The sequence below is a fragment of the Vespa crabro genome, chromosome 9, assembly GCF_910589235.1.
Source record: "Vespa crabro chromosome 9, iyVesCrab1.2, whole genome shotgun sequence".
NCBI classification, from domain to species: Eukaryota; Metazoa; Arthropoda; class Insecta; order Hymenoptera; family Vespidae; genus Vespa; species Vespa crabro.
The window spans coordinates 6,980,937-6,998,229 of record NC_060963.1 but is presented as its reverse complement, the minus strand read 5'-3'; the positions used below and the strand labels follow the sequence as shown (position 1 = coordinate 6,998,229).

The 17,293-nt window shown below is 37.6% G+C and overlaps 2 protein-coding genes and 1 long non-coding RNA gene across 3 annotated transcripts; 1 reads left to right on the top strand and 2 right to left on the bottom strand.

Moving 5' to 3' along the window:
- Positions 1–37: 37 nt before the first annotated feature.
- LOC124426427 (putative uncharacterized protein DDB_G0286901) lies at positions 38–3,081 on the bottom strand. Its single transcript, XM_046968091.1, has 2 exons — positions 2,942–3,081; positions 38–2,766 (listed from the first exon to the last, which is right to left on the bottom strand). The coding sequence occupies exons 1-2, from the start codon at positions 2,969–2,971 to the stop codon at positions 151–153; spliced, it is 2,646 nt and encodes an 881-aa protein (XP_046824047.1). The 5' UTR covers positions 2,972–3,081; the 3' UTR covers positions 38–150.
- A 144-nt stretch (positions 3,082–3,225) lies between these two features.
- LOC124426430 (protein gooseberry-neuro-like) lies at positions 3,226–17,055 on the bottom strand. Its single transcript, XM_046968095.1, has 5 exons — positions 16,574–17,055; positions 13,861–13,972; positions 4,535–4,731; positions 3,967–4,387; positions 3,226–3,890 (listed from the first exon to the last, which is right to left on the bottom strand). The coding sequence occupies exons 1-5, from the start codon at positions 16,895–16,897 to the stop codon at positions 3,652–3,654; spliced, it is 1,293 nt and encodes a 430-aa protein (XP_046824051.1). The 5' UTR covers positions 16,898–17,055; the 3' UTR covers positions 3,226–3,651.
- On the top strand, positions 4,574–5,991 carry LOC124426431. Its single transcript, XR_006942722.1, has 3 exons — positions 4,574–4,686; positions 5,454–5,575; positions 5,775–5,991. It is a non-coding gene; the product is annotated as an uncharacterized LOC124426431 (long non-coding RNA).
- Positions 17,056–17,293: the final 238 nt, after the last annotated feature.

The following is a 17,293-nucleotide window of genomic DNA, read 5'->3' as shown; positions in this document are numbered from 1 at the left end:
TTTTTATTTATAGCTTAGAAAGGAAACTATTAAATCATTTTTTAAATTCTAATATATATATATTATTTATTGTATATTTATATATTATTTAAAATATATACATGTAGATATTACAGTCTATCATTTTCCTACATTATCAAAATATCAATTTCAATTACGATTACTTATGTTACCTTCATTCGTGTTATTAGCATTTCCATTGCCATTAATTATATTACCATTCTTACTATCGCTGCCGTTAGAGATATCATTATCACTATGACTATTTTCTGAATTATTAATAATTAAAGAGCGTAGACCAGGTTTGTTTGCTTTTACGTTACCTATGTCACCTTCGTTCTTATTATTACTATTGCCATTACCGTTAACTATATTACCATTACCATTAACTATATTACCATTATCGTTATCGTTGCCGTTAGAGACATCATTATCACTGTGATTATCTCCTGAATTACTAATAATTAAAGGGCGTAGACCAGGTCTGTGCGCTTCTATGTTACCTACGTCACCTTCGTTCTTATTATCACTATTGCCATTACCATTAACTATATTACCATTATCACTATCGTTTCCGTTAGAGACATCATTATCACTGTGACTATTTCCTGAATTATTAATAATTAAAGGGCGTAGACCAGGTCTGTTCACTTTTACGTTACCTATGTCACCTTCGTTCTTATTATTACTATTGCCATTACCATTAACTATATTACCATTATCATTATCGTTGCCATTAGAGACATCATTATCACTGTGACTATTTCCTGAATTATTAATAATTAAAGGGCGTAGACCAGGTCTGTTCACTTTTACGTTACCTATGTCACCTTCGTTTTTATTATTACTATTGCCATTACCATTAACTATATTACCATTATCACTATCGTTGCCATTAGAGACATCATTATCACTGTGACTATTTCCTGAATTATTAATAATTAAAGGGCGTAGACCAGGTCTGTTCACTTTTACGTTACCTATGTCACCTTCGTTTTTATTATTACTATTACCATTACCATTAACTATATTACCATTATCACTATCGTTGCCATTAGAGACATCATTATCACTGTGACTATTTCCTGAATTATTAATAATTAAAGGGCGTAGACCAGGTCTGTTCACTTTTACGTTACTTATGTCACCTTCGTTTTTATTATTACTATTACCATTACCATTAACTATATTACCATTATCACTATCGTTGCCATTAGAGACATCATTATCACTGTGACTATTTTCTGAATTATTAATAATTAAAGAGCGTAGACCAGGTTTGTTTGCTTTTACGTTACCTATGTCACCTTCGTTCTTATTATTACTATTGCCATTACCATTAACTATATTACCATTATCATTATCGTTGCCATTAGAGACATCATTATCACTGTGACTATTTCCTGAATTATTAATAATTAAAGGACGTAGACCAGGTCTGTTCACTTTTACGTTACCTATGTCACCTTCGTTTTTATTATTACTATTGCCATTACCATTAACTATATTACCATTATCACTATCGTTGCCATTAGAGACATCATTATCACTGTGACTATTTTCTGAATTATTAATAATTAAAGGGCGTAAACCAGGTCTGTGCGCTTCTACGTTACCTATGTCACCTTCGTTCTTATTATTACTATTACCATTACCATTAACTATATTACCATTTTCCTCATCGTTTCCGTTAGTCACTTTATTCGAACCATGACTATTTCCTGAATTATTGATAATGAATTGACGTAATGCTGGTCTCTTTATGTTATTTATGTCTCCAGAATTCGAATTATTTTGGTTACTATTGCCATTCACAATATTACCGTTTGCATTATCATCACCATTAGATATATTGTTGTTACTGTTTTTATTATCCGAATTATTGATGATCAAATCAGACACTTGCGGATCCTGCTCGTTTTCTTCTTCTTCTTCTACGGAATCATCATCTTCATTGTAGTCATCAGAAAGACCCAATAGATAGCTAAGTAGTGCTGTCGTTTCGCAGGTATTATTCCCTTCCAAGCACTCTGCTGTTGTTGTGCAGATACCTTTAATCTTATCAAAACCTTGATCGCAGGCACAGTATTGCAAAACTGGTTGATATTGTCCTCTCCTAACTTCGGCACAACGTATATATTTTTGACAATCATTGGTGTATTGATTTTCAAGTTTTCTACAAACTCTGACACATCTATTCAAATTAACATCAAATTTTTCGTAATCCTTACATCGTCCAATAAGGTATGGTCGTTCTTCAACACAACTTCCATATATTCGATCGTCAGTTGGATAAGCGAAAAACTGACCTTCCTTACCTCTGCAATTAACAGTAGTGCAGTCAAAGGAATAATAAGATAGCTTGCAATTTTGCAAACGTGTGTCGTAAACGTTGTTAGGTGGGCAAATATTCGTTGTTCTATAACCTTTCGCACAAAGGTGATATCTCCTACAATTGTTAGGATCTGGATATATTCCGTCGACGAAAGGACAGATGAATTCATTCGAAAGGCATTGGTTTGAAGCTACGCTACTGCACAAACCAGTGTCCTTATCGCAATATGGTGTTGCAGAATTAGAATTAGAAGTACAATTTATAATGGCGACCTGTTCCAGTATCCCATTATTGTTTAACATACATAATCTGGATTGTTTGCAATTTAAACACTCTCTCGTTGCTTTGCAAGGAGTCGTTGTATCTCTCTGGTTAATAACATCGAGAATACTCGAAACCGAACATTTCACGCTTCCGAAGACAACGAGTATCTGAAACCATTATTAGAAAGTTCTTGTTCAAGCCTATCGTGTTCGATAAATTCGTTCGAAATGTCCGAATATTTTCATTCGGACATTTCGAACGAATTTAATCGTTAACAATCGTTAACACTTAAAAGTTAACAATCACGATGCAATTTTTCACGTAGGTACTATATCTACTTACCCCCACAACCGACAATTGAAGCGCGTACATTTTCTAGCTTGTAAAATGGCAGTGCTCGCACTCGTCAGTTCTCTTATATGAATCTTATTTTTTTCTTTACCGATATGTTAATTAAACAAATGACGTAGTACGTTTGAAGAAGATCGTTCTGCCTGAAAATGAGTATGCAATAAATTTATTGCCTTGATATACGTTTTCCAAGAATTCTCATCTTATCTCTAATTCCTGTATAAATAGATATTTACACAGTGAACTATTTCGAATTGAAAGATTACACGTCGATTATGAAATCGAAAGATGAATTGATAATCGAGAGGTCAGGAAAACAATTTTTCATATTCTTTTTAATTGTTTTAATTTGTAAGGCACTTAAATCGGTCGGAAAAATAGATTATATGTATACGCGGAACATCATAACTTTTCTTGACAATGTTAATGATCGTTTGAATCCATATGCAAATGACAATAGTAGAGATCGGGTAACTATTAGAAAACAACGTTGACATCATCAGAAAAGAACATAAGAAAAGCGAATTTCTATTATTGTTACGGTCTCGTCATATAGCTTTGGTTTCCTAGATAAGATTTAATAAGGTAGAAGGAGATCAAATTATCAGTTAGTTTTGATCATAAAGTGTAAATGTATTATGTACAAAAATAAATTCGATCGACGATTTCAGATTATCCATCGGATCGAGAAGCATCTTCGGCTAGTATATTCCACCCACGCTGCGATGATAGTTGAGTTGGGCGTGTTGGGCATAGTCATAACTCTGGTCGTACCATTCGGCCGTTGTGCTTGCGGTATTCGCGGTATTCGAAGAATGGGTACCATGAGCTGCGTGCGCGGCATGTTGATGGCTTGTCACGTGACTCGACGAATATTCGCTACCTTGAAAATGATTGAACTGTCCCCAAGTGAGCTGCGTCCTGGACCAATCTGTATTCCCTTAAAAAACAATAAATTAATAATGAAATATTGTATTTTTAGGAACCTGGATTTGATGAAACATTTGTCAAGGTACCAGCATTAGGAGTCAAAGATGTGGGAGCAGCATGAGCAACCGGAGGTTGAATGGGTGGCACTTGACTGATTTGCATGCTATTCATATGTCCAGAGAGGGAAGTCAGGTGTTCCGAAATAGAGACAGCATGTCCTTGTAAAGTGTTCGTCGTAGGGATTGGAGCCATCGACGTGGTCATCTGGGAAACACTTCCAACAACTTGGTGTACGGTATTTGGTGTTTGGTGCAGAGCCGTCGGACTATGATGCAAACTCGTTGGTACTTGAGGTATTTCGCTTGACATTTGAGGTATTTGAGCGATTTGAGCCAACTCGTGACTCGCTGCAGCGTATTGACAGGGCGTTAGGGGTAAACTTGGTACAGAATGTGCTATGCTTCCTGCGTGTTTACGAAGACGAGCTCTTCGATTGCTGAACCAGACCTAGAAGATGGACGTTGAGGCGGGTGACGCTTTTTGAAGATGATGATAAGTATAATCTTCTGCTGATTTTTCTTACTTAATTGCGTTTCAATCTTTTTGTTTACAAATATTATTGAGAACAATCTCAAAGAAAAATAAATAACTCACTTGAATCCTAGCTTCTGTTAGACCAGTTCTCTGAGCCAATTCTTCTCTAGCATAAACATCTGGATACTGTGCACGTTGAAAAGCAGCCTCGAGTTGTTCAAGTTGTTCTCCAGTGAACGTTGTTCTACTTCTACGTTGTTTTCGTTTCAGAGGTATGCCTGGTTCACTTTCTGTATCAGAATCATCACCGCAACGACCTAATCATAAAGAGAGATAGGTGTCATTGTGTTTGTTACGTTGTAATTTCCAAATATTATTATCATGATTCTCTCTTAAATACTTTTTTTATCAACGAAGCGTATAAGGTCGAAAACAGAATCGGGAAAGCGATCGGAATAAATGACAAGCTTCTACGATTAAATGACTATAATTGGTAATCGATAAATCCTCGACGAAAACTGCAACGTCATGAGACACGAGTTCTCGTTGCTCCGATGAACTTGCCTCTTTTCCTATGAATACGATATTGATGAGCATTCTCCTGTGTCCACATCTTATACACATGTAGCTATTCTATATGCGAAGACCATAATCAGATGACGAAGTCATCGGATCATTTATGATGTAATTGTCTCCGGTGATATATAGTATCTGAGAAATTACGTTTATGGAAGAAGAAGTTTAAAACGCGTATAATTAATATAAAATTTTTTGATTGAGTATAGTTCGTTAAAACTCATGTAATTACTAATTAATACTTAGAGGAGTTTTCCATATTCGTGGACGTCTAACTTCTTTGATTTCTCCTTTTGATTTCTTCATGCTGTATTAAATGAAAAGTTTATTTTATCACGTCACTAGTCAGTGCAATGAGCACTCACGTGATCATACGCGAAATGGACTTTTATATATATGTATATATACGCTTATATATATATATATATATATATATATATATATACACAGATAATATCCACAGGTGTATGTGTGCCACAGTCATCAAGGTATCCATAAAGTTCTCGTAAAATAAACGTCCAACATGCCATTTTGTTCGACGTCGTCAAGACGCCATTTTGTCGAGTGTTTCAAAGCTATCAGCAGGTAAGTCTTCTCATAAAATCACGATACTGCAGTATACCCAAGATATTAACTATTGGTGAAGTAAAACGCTTTTGCGAATGATCGATTTCATAGAAATTCGTTCTATTTTATAAAGAATAAAGGTCGATATATACATATATATTTTGATCGTGTCTTTATTTTGAATTCCATTGAATATTTCAAATAAGTTTGTTTACAGACTATTGATTCTTACGTGTGGAGATCTAAACAAGTGGATAAGGAGGGTCTGATCTTTGAGCAAGGACTTAGCCTGTACCGTAGCTAACGTTGAATCCTTCCTGAGCCTATCAAGAACCTTTTAACATCGGCTTGGGTTTGCGAATTCGCACTGATCAATGTATTGATGTTTATTTGTGCGATGAGCAGCTCGTGCATTCTTTTTCTTTTCTTTTTTAATAAAAGAATGGACAGAAGGAAGATATATATATATATATATATATATATATATAGGAAAAGTAAGAAAAACTCGAGCTCCATCGTGACCACCGACGCAATGTTTGCTCTTAAAGTGAACTTCATTGTCCAAATTTTTCTTATTATCGTTCAATCGAGCATCTATGAGCTCATTGTGTAAGAGAAAATATACGAGGATTGGATAATGTCGGTATGGGCTCAGATATGCCTCCACAGTTCAATATTATTCCCTCTTCTTTTCATTCATGGCATTATCTCGGATCATCTTTAAAATGGAATTGTTACTTACGCCTGACTTCATAACGAATAACAGGAACAGTAACTTGAGAAACGTCAAGGAGACCGGCAAAATAGAATGAGTATCAAGATCACTTTGTTCGAAATTTATTCGAGTGTTTAAACGATGGTTAATTCAACTTCTTCTTTTTTTTTGCAACTAGAAAAAATGAACTGTTTTTGTGAAAAATCTTTAATAAAAATTTTTAAATCCACGTTCGTAATGTTATGTATTATATTAACATGTGTTATATTAATTAACTGACATAATTTCGAATTTAATAATACGTCTGAATCTTTTAGATTATTTCTGAATGAAGAGAGATTCAAATAGCGAAATTTGAGTCGAAGTCGGTATATATATATACGGCAAAGGAAAATTTTGTTTTGCCTAAGCACAGTACGACTTGCCTTGAACAGAACCCGACGCATACAATATGAATTGTGCTGCTCTTTTCCTTGCGGTTTTCACTTTGTGCGAAAGGTAAAGAGAAGATTCAACGACGGAAGTCCAAATTCGAAGAGGATTCTCAGCGGTAGTCTTTTGAAGATAGTCCGCGATTCTTTTTTCTCTTTCTTCTTTTTCTCCTTTCTTTTTTTATATTACGAAGAAGTCAAAGATAGTCTCACACAAGGAATCTTTTGTAATTTCTCACTTTAGAATTTATTGCGTACCTTTTTTTATTTTCTTTCTCTTTTCTTCCCATCAGTTTGACAAAATCTCTCTAATTAATTATCGAATGTCGTCGATAAAAAAAAAAGCAAACATTAGGCTTGTTCGATCGCTTAGAGACAATACTCGATCCCTTTCAAGTCTCATTTTTCAATATCGATTTTTGTCGCTTGTAGTTACGACAGTTTGGCTTTTCAAAGATACCACTCACAACGGGTGTTCATTCTTATGAACATCGAAGGCATTGTGTTTCTTAGGCGTGTTGTGAAATATCGTCGAACATTTTTCGGCCGTCCACTTCGACTTGGACTCTTTCTTTTTCTCTCTCTCTTTCTCTCTTTTTCTTTCACTTTCCTCCTCTACCTCTACCCTCCACCCTACTTTAACGCACAATTCCATTTCTTTCCTAGTCGGCGAACGAGGTGACAGGAATTTAAACCGTGGGTCTACAAGCTTTATTGTAGATGCAACTTGTCTCCGTGGTCATTCTTCCATTCTTTCGTTTGTCATACGAAGAGATGCGGCCGTAGCCGCCAAAGAAGCCGCCAAAGGGAATATATCTCGAAAGATTCACCGACGTCTTCGAAAATCTACGAGGAAAATTTCTAGCCTTCGACTTTGGTTGCTCTCAAGTCACTGTTATTTCTCTCTCTCTCTCTCTCTCTGTCTTTCTCTCTCTCTGCCTGTCTGTTTCTCTCTCTCTCTCTCTCGCTCTCTCTTTCTCTGTTTCTCTCTGTCTCTCTCTTTTTATTTCTTTGCAACACTCTACGTGCTTCGCGATCGAATCGTTCTCGTACGTAAAAGACCAACAATGTTTCTTTCTTTCCCTCTTTTCTTTTTTTTTCGTTTTTTTTTTTCCATACACGTTACTTTGGCAAGAAACATTACTCTCTAAGATTTCAATAGAACACAACTCTGTTCAATAGAATAATAATAATGTACATACGTACGTCTTCGACGTTGGTTGGTTTGTTTTTCGGATTGTATCGATCGAATGAAAAAAAGAAGAATGATCGAGAAAGGGATCCACCTAATTTTGGTGAATAATCAATTGACATAATTGGCTTCTAAATTCGTGTTGATCCGAGTTCTCTCGTTTTCTAAGGGAGTAAAGGGGTGCTCGAGTTGGTGTTCCAGGTGTATTTCTTGGATGCTATGACTCAGGAGAGAAAAAGAGTGAGAGAGAGAGAGAGAGAGAGAGAGAGAGAGAGAGAGAGGAAGAGAGAGGAAAAGAGAAATAAAGAAAGAGGGACGTCGAAGAAAAGAGAAGGAGGCAGGTCGGAGTCGAGTCAGCATTCCTTCGTGCGCCCTCTGACATCGGCGGTCCTCTCAGAAGGTGCTCTTCATCTCCTTTTGCTTCACGAGCCCACCCATCGTTCTCTCTCTTTCTCTCTCTCTCTCTCCCTCTCTCCTTTCTCGAGTCGAAGAGCGCGTGGAGGAAGGAAGAAAAAAGAAGAAAAAAGGGAAGCGAGCTCAAGAAAAAGAGAGAGATGGAAAGATCGGGTGTGATCGTTTAGGTGCCCATATGTTGGACTTGTAATGAGAGAACGTGCTCTCAGGTTGAGACAGGGAGGCGGGCACTCGATGAAATGGTTTATAGATTATCTCTCTCTTTCACTTTCTCTCTTTCTTTTTCTCTCTTTCTCTCTTTATCTCTTTCTTTAGCTATTGTTTCATTCATTTGGTCCATTTAGTCGTGTCGATCCATAAAGAAATATCAATTACTTTTTGAAGAAGATTTGATTGTCAATGTGCTTTAGATTAATTATCTCTTAAATTGATTTATATTGAAAATAAAAAGTGCTTTTTCTTTGTCAATAATAATTAAAAAGAAAATAAAAAAAAATAAAAAAAGCAAAACTATTGAATGTCACGTATTTAGATATTGTTATATTAGATTATAAATACACATATTTCTATCTTATTTCCGCGAGCCGTCCGGGTTTACTCGTTGATAGGCACAATCAATATCGGTTTCTTGGAGATGAAAAGCGTCCGATCGGTTGAATAGATCGCGTGAAAAGATGCGTGTAATCAATTAGAGGAGGCCCGCGGAGTCGAGAGCAAATATCTCTTTCGTAGCAACGTCATCGAGAAATGTGCCGGTCAGCATCCCCGCTGTGTCCGATCGTACATCTATCGATACCGGTCTGAACCACCCATTGGAACGTACCTATATCTACATAGTGTCGCGTGATCTTTCGCACGCGTTTAACTTCTTTATCATTTAAGACAATAAAGGATATTTAAAAATATGATAAAAATTTAACGAGTTAATTACATTGTTTTTGTCAAACAGCAGATTTTTATCTATGTCTTTATCAGATATAGATAACAAGCTATATAATCAGCTTAATAAATACGAGATTGTTACATTAATCGAATGAAAAAGTTACGTTTTTCTTTTTTTCTCTTTAGCCGCTTAGTAAACAAAAAAGAAATTTTTGTTTACTTGTCACATTTGCGCGTAACTTTTGCTCATAACTTTCCCGCGGTTCTTTTCCGCTTTCCGCGTGTCAAATCGGACTCTGAATAGCAGAAAAGGTGCCGCACCTTCGTAGGTTATAAATCTAGTTGTGCTCTCTTCCTTCTATCTATTCTCATCTTTTTTTAGTCGGTACTTCCCGAATAAGAGGAATGGATATCCGTAGGAACGCGCGTGAGGTCCCCTAAATGGTAACAAATGTCCTTAAAAAGGTTAACAATGAGGACGGCCGAGGGTTGACATTGGAGAAGTCAGTGAGTCTTCCTGTCAACGCCTGTGTGCAAGTTTCATAGAGAATACTCCGACTTTTTCACTTTTCTTATTTCGAGAAGGTGACTTTCAGCAGTGTATGGGAGTGAGAGAGAAAGGGAGAGAACGGTGGTTGAATGAATTTTTGGTGGTCACATTAGTTACTCGTGAACTTTGTCGGAAAATCACCGCCCCTTAAAAACCATTAATTTCGTCACTGGTGGTCTGTTCGAAGGTCTGTTTCCTTGGTTGGTCCGTCGGTCAGAATAATTTTTACTGCATTTCAAATATGTAACTTCGACATCTTATAATTGTATCTTACAATATTTTTTATCAAATCTAAATTAAAATTTTGATTAATTATCGAATATGTTGAGAGAAAGAATAATTTCAAGGTTTAATAATCGGCATAATCCTGTTATTAGATAAAAATACAAACGTGTTATAGATTAAATAAAGACAAAATTATCTCCTATGAAAAAATAACAACGATAGCGGATTGGAGAAAGCAGTTATTTTGGTGGAACGATGAAAACGATCGAAGGAACGGGCAAGAGTGCAGCAAATTTAGCGTATCCTTCTACCAGCAAGGAATTAACATTTTCCACGAAGTACAAAAGTACAGTGCCCGGAGTGTTAACTGAGCTCGATCGAATCTACCGATTTAATGAAGGAGTTGTAGGAGTGTATACCTTCGAAGGTACGATGAAAGGAGACAAAGGAGGAAGAGGGTAGCAGTTTGGAAGCGTTTGAAATGCATTCAAGCCGATGCCTCGTACGATATATGTCGGTACTAGACTCTCTCAGCGGATTATGCGATCACGCGACAAGAATTGCACGCTCGCTAAAGCTCGATCGTGTAACGTCGATTAGATACGCCCGCTGATATTCAGCTTCGACGTTAATTCGAATCTACCTAACTCTTCCTGCTAGCTTTTACTGTCTTATGTAATCATTTTTTGTTTTTAATATCCGGTTATACCGATGCATTCCGCATATGGAAATCAGTGAATATATTATCCACGGATTGCTATGAAATAAGTAATATAAAATTTTTTGATTTGATTTCAACTTTGATTTAGTCATATAATCATTCCTATACGAATCTTACGATGTATTTCTATGATGTACACAAACAGATAAGATATACTTGTTTTTGCGATAAATCCGCGAAATCGTTTGGTAAAAACCTGAAACTGATGGATCACTGTGTCGATGGAATCGATGAAGCTGATCGTGAATCACTTAGCGACGTTGCTCTTCGATCGTTTGGTACCTATATAGTAAAGAAGGAAGAAGAGAAGATGAAGAAGGTGGTAAGAAGAGAAAGAAAAAAACAAAGACAGAGATAGAGAGAGAGAGAGAGAGAGAGAGAGAGAGAGGAATCGAGATGGATATACATATTATACGCGTGTGGAGGTGCAGTGAGAGGGGTGGGCAGGACCCATTAGGCTAATCCCTCGTCGGCGGCCGAAGCCAAAGGAACGGAATAAGAAGGAATAAGAAAGCCACAGGCTACGTGTCATTCCTGCTCGGCCTGCCGACACCTATACCCTGGACCCGACACCTTCGACCGAGCTACGAGTATATCCGTTCAGAGGTGCTCTCTATCACGAATGTCCTCTGTTAGAACTGCTATTCGCGATCTGATCGTCTGTTTGATCATGGTATATGTAGTTTTAACATAGTAGAGTACGAACTAGCACGAATGATCTCGTTTATGGTTTCATAATGGCTTCGATTATCGAGATTTAATATCCTACTTGTCCTTAAAAAGAAAAACTAACGATTTATTTTATAGTTCAACAATCATGATGATTCAATTTCATAGTTAAACAATCTTGATGATTCAATGTCGAATCTTTAAAGGTAAGTATTAAAACAGTTTATAGAAAAAATATCGCAACGATTGTGATATGACCAGTCGATAAAATACAATCTAGAGATTACTTAGGAGGTCATGAATAATTAACCACATTTGAGGCGATAAATATCTTTAATTGAGGGTTACGACACGTAACTTCGAGGATAATATCCTCCTACTCGGAAGGGCATTTACACCTGCTCCCAAGCGAATTTGCATTAAAATTCATTAGACTTTATCGCTCTAACATAAGAAATCAGTTTATCGAGAGATTTTTTCCACGTGAGGTTTAACAAAGAAAATCATAAAGAAATATTGTAACTTTTTTATCGAAGAACTTTTCGATTTGGTGTCGAACAGAATTATATTTAGGCGATTAGAAGAACGATATCTTCTATGGATGCGGAAGAGGAGGAATTAATAAACGAGGAGAAACGATTAATCGTCGAATTAAAATAAACTGTGGTTCGAACGGAGCCCGAGATGAGCGCCACTGTCGACGTGTGGCAGGCGGTTCGTTTGATCTCCGCGGGACCCTCGCGGGGCCTCGAGGCCCCGGGCTCTGCTCTTCGCTCTTGGCCCTCGACTCTCTTTCCTCGCATTCCCTGTTGCTCCCCTCGATCCACCTTCAACTCCTTCTCCGACCACACCAGCATCCTCGTCGAATTAACTTTTAAGACTTTGGGACACCTGTACCCACTAATTCTTTCATGTCCAACGCCACCACCGATCGTGGTACTCACGAATTCTTATATCCTGTCGGGGCAGGCAAATGAGACAAAAACTTGTTTGGTCGCCAATGAATTAGATACTTGCTAATTATCGACAAAGAAATTTGAATGGCACCTGTCCTCGTTAAAAGACGGACGAATTAAAAATAAAAAAAAAATTAAAAAAAAAGAAAAAACAGAAGTAGAAGTATCGACATAGGATAAGAAAGAAAGAGAGAGAGAGAGAGAGAGAGAGAGGCGGAGAAGTAAAGAAAGAAGAAGACACTCGCGGCCGTCGTCGAGAAGCAAGGCAAAAAGGACGTATTTCAATTTGTACTTTAAATTTAACGCTCGGGGTATTCGCCGGGTTAAATCAATAATGAGGCTTGAAAGTACTCCTTTAGCAAAAACTAATGACAGTTTTCACGAGCAATTTGAGAATGTTCGGCAAACACTTAACCGTGCGAAAAGGGCAAGAAAGTTTGATGGAGTTGCGAGAGAAGGAAGAGAAGAATGAAGAATGAAAGAAAAAGATAAGTATACTCATGAAGATAAGGAGGAAAAGAGAATATGAGAGATGAAGAAAAAATCTAAAAAAGAGGATTGCAAAGGACGCAAGGAAGAAAAAGAAGAAGAAGAAGAAGAAGAAGAAGAAGAAGAAAAAGAAGAAGGAGAAGAACAAGAACAAGAACAAGAACAAGAACAAGAACAAGAACAAGAACAAGAACAAGAACAAGAACAAGAACAAGAATAAGAATAAGAATAAGAACAAGAACAAGAAGAAGAAGAACAGAAACGAAGACAGGAAGAAGTAGAAGAAGCAGAAAAGGGATAATGCGTGCCCCGTAAGATATTGACACTCCTGTAATCCGTTTGTCGGACGTGTGGGCAACCTGGCTAATCCTGCTCACGCCCACCGGAGATTAAATCCTGCCGGTCTGCCCTGCTCATTCGGACTAACTCGGCCTATCCGACAGTGGACCGGACTTAAAGCGCCGTACACACGCTCGCGTACGTCAAACTCGCTTCGTTCGTAGCAGGAGGTTAAAAGCTTCCGACGCTGACCGACGATGAGAGAACGAACATTCGATTCTTTTCTTGCCTTCTTCATCCTTTCTTTTATTTTCTCTTCCTTTTATTTGTTTTTTCTTTAATTCATGTACCAAGCATTATTCCTTTTTCTATACTTATTATATATGCAGCTTTGTATGAATAAGAATATGACTACATACAGGTATATAAGTATGTGTAACTACTTACGTGCGAATGCACATACAGGTTTGAACGTACATGTTAAAAAAGTGATGTTAAAAAATCATGAAAATCAAAAGATCTTTTAGAGGAATTTCATTTGACAGTAGAGTATTTTATAAATTATTTTATATTTCAATATCGAAATTTTTTTACAATTTTATATAATCTATTCGAATCATATAAAGTAGATTAATTCTTCGAATTCGAAAGATCTACAACTAGTGTAAAATCGAGGGCACGTCGGCTATGAATTTAGACAAACGAAATGTACCTTTCTCGGCGATCAAGATCAATACGGATCGCGGGGATGAAAGAGAAATATACTTAAGTGCTACTCACCGCCTCCCAATATACCGTCTATCGTGTAATCCTTCTTCCCGTCGTCCCCCGGTCTTCCACCCCGAAGTAGCCTGCTGATGGAGCTGACGCTAGGTGGATCGGAGAAGCCTTCCTGCGTGCAATAAAATAAAAGCACGGGGCCTTTTTGAAAGAGGCAAGATTAAAGCGAGGACCTATGCGTATCGTTCTTGTCGAATTTTTTTTCCTCTTCTTCTTTTTTTCTTTTCTTTTTCTTTCTTTTATTTTTGCTTAAAAGTCTTTTAAAAAGAAAAAGAAAGAGATAGAGAGAAAGAGAGAAGGAGAGAGAGGGTGAGAAAGAGATAGAGATAGGGAGATAGAGAGATAAAGAGAGAGTAGATTGAAACGGGCGTGAAAGCTAGCTGTTGTTCCCTCGCGATACATCGAAGGCCACGCTCGCAGTTTCGCAACTGCAGCCTACCAAGGCGTACAATTTCGCGCGATTATTTTCGTTCGCAACGTACACATTTTCCCGGACGATTCAACGTTATTACGCATTGTGAGCTAGGCACCGTTACGCGCCTTTACTACGCTCGCTTTCTTGCTTCGTGATCGGCCGGACTCTAACCAACGTTGAAGAAATTGAAAGGAATTGCTTGACAAAGTATGTTACAGAAAGAGAGAGAGAGGGAGAGAGAGAGAGAGCTAGAATGAGAAAGAGAGAAAGAGAAAAAAGAGAGAAACAGAGAGAGAGAAGATGAAGATAAGGAAAGAAAATTTCTTCTCCGAGATGACTTCGATAGAATATCTAACGAGTAAACTTCAAGAATGAAGATCATGTATCGAGATCATTATCGATATATACATGTATATATGTACATATATATGTATATATATGTATATATGCATATGTATATATATATATATATATATATATACATATATATATATATATATATATATATATATATATATATATACAATCTTACATCAAAGGATACCTCGAGAAGTTGCGAAAATTTCGACGATCGATATCGATCGAGCTGCTTATCTCTCGTATTGATCGTACAAAGCGTAACGCACGTGCAAGCGAGCGAAGATGAAGGATAGAGATGTAGTGAAGGAGAAGGAAGATCATAGAAGAAGAAAAAGAAGATGATGAAGAAGAAGAGGAGGAGGAGGAGGAGGAGAAAGGGGAGGGATATAAAAAGGTTGGATCTCTCGCTTTAACCGAGGATTTAAAAGGCAAAAAAAGTCAGGGGAAAGGGGGGTCGTTGGTGTCGATCGCTATCTCTTGCTTCGCCGATCTCAGAAACAATAACGATCCTTCTGCCGGTGGTGGTCGAGACTTTGGGTTCGGGGTGATGACAGGAAAGAAGGAAGGAAGGATTGTGGGTGAGGTGGATGATTTCAGAGAGGAAAAAGGATGAAACGAACGATGGATATATATATATATATATATATATATATAGAGAGAGAGAGAGAGAGAGAGAGAGAAAGAAGAGAGGAAGACGGAAGAAAGAGAGAGAGAGCCTCGGGCCCTCAGGCCCCGGAACGCCCCCTTCCAGCATTAAATGCCGTATTAATGCCGGCAACGACCGCCTGCCTCCACAGAGGCGTACATGTTCCTAAAATCGTTCTCAGCCTTTCATATTCTTTCTTCTTTATATACAATCTCTTTTTATCTTTCTCTTTCTATATTTCTATTTCTCTCTCTCTCTCTCTCTCTCTTTCTCTCTCTGTCTTTCTCTCTCTGGTTCTTTCCCTCTTTCTCTTTCTCTAGTTTTTTGCATACTTTCTGTACTTATTTTTCTTTCTAATTTTTGCAGATTTTTCAGATTTATATTTTTATCAAAGAAATATTAGGAACGATTTAAAATATTATCGAAAGTTTGCAAGATCGATCGGTGAAGGAGATGACAATTATTTTCGATTAAATTTATATCGCCAATTGGAAAACCTTCGTGTTAGTATTTTTTAATTTTAATATCTCTCATGTTGGCTTAAAAATATAAAAAGAAGTCTTTCAATAGAATAGAATATTATAGAATATTATAGATAGAAAATTTTTGATTGTTTTTCATTAAAAAGAAAAAAAAATCAAAAGAAAGAAATATCAATAAAAAATATTGGAAATTAGACTTTTCTTACGTAAACGTGAGAAACTATTGATCTCTTGAGTTTCTATTTTGTAAGGATATCATAGACACGTGAAATCACGTCTGATAAATTGCGAAAGGTAAGACAATGAAGACGAGAAGAAGGAGGACGACGAGGACGATGAGAACGACGACGACGACGACGACGATGAAGAGGACGAAAGGTATTACGCCAATGAAGTGTGGGTGTAGGCGGCGAGCAGTAACGTATTAAAGGACACGCGAGTCGCCTCGAGGTACTCACGTACATACGTAGAGAGCCCTGCTCGGCTGGTGCACGCCTCGTGCACGCCTCGTGTACGCCTCGTGCGCAACATTAAAAACTTCCATTGAGAGTGATCGTTGAAGAGAGATAAGGACCACGATCGAACTTTTTGTCGATTCTTCCGATTATGATGAAAATATTTTTAACGTTTATTTTTAGTTGTATCTTATATTTTCAACAACGTACGAAATAATAATTCTCATCCATCTATTTACTAATTACTTCGAAAAACATGAAAATATTTTCTTGAACGATTAACGAATTAATATGTTTTTATATATACATATGTTAAAATAAACATCGATCGACTTTGATAAGTCAAATCCTTTACCTTTACCAGCGTGTCACGGATCTCCCAAGAGAAGATACCAGGATTGACCCTCTTCAATTCCTCGATCTTAGCCTCGACTTCCGGCGTTGCAACTCTTGGCTTGCTGCCACCAATAACACCCGGCCTGATAGAGCCTGTCTCTTGATAACGATTGAGTATTTTCGATACGCAACCGTGGGAAACACGAAGCTGTCTCGATATCACGCAGGGTCGTATCCCAGCGGCCGCCATTTCTACGATTTTCAAGCGAATGTGATTTGGAAGGGGACGGCCGTTGATGAAGACGCCGCCCAGCTGATTCATTCGCCCTTGTCCTGTGAACATTGGTTCGATGTCTCAGCAATACTTAGGACGAAAAGATGAGCGCGTTGTCTCGATAAGCTTGAAATTATTTACGGAATCCGCCGAGCGAACACGTGAAATCGCCTAACAGCCGGTAAGGCCGGGATACATTCGCGCGGAGGATACCAAAAGCCACGTTAACAGCCGTAAAATTGAAGAAGTTATGCTCACGAGAGGGCGTGCTTGGCCATTTCCAGGACTAACGAGTATAAAGTCGGATCGTTAGTCGAATTAGCCACCCTTCCGTACGTGACATTAGCTACCTGTATCATCAGCGCGTTCCGATGTACAGCACGAGGTAATTACTATGTTTACGCATCACGAACGCTTGCCCGGCGTGCTGTCCGAGTAAACAACGAAAGCATCCAATTATTTTAA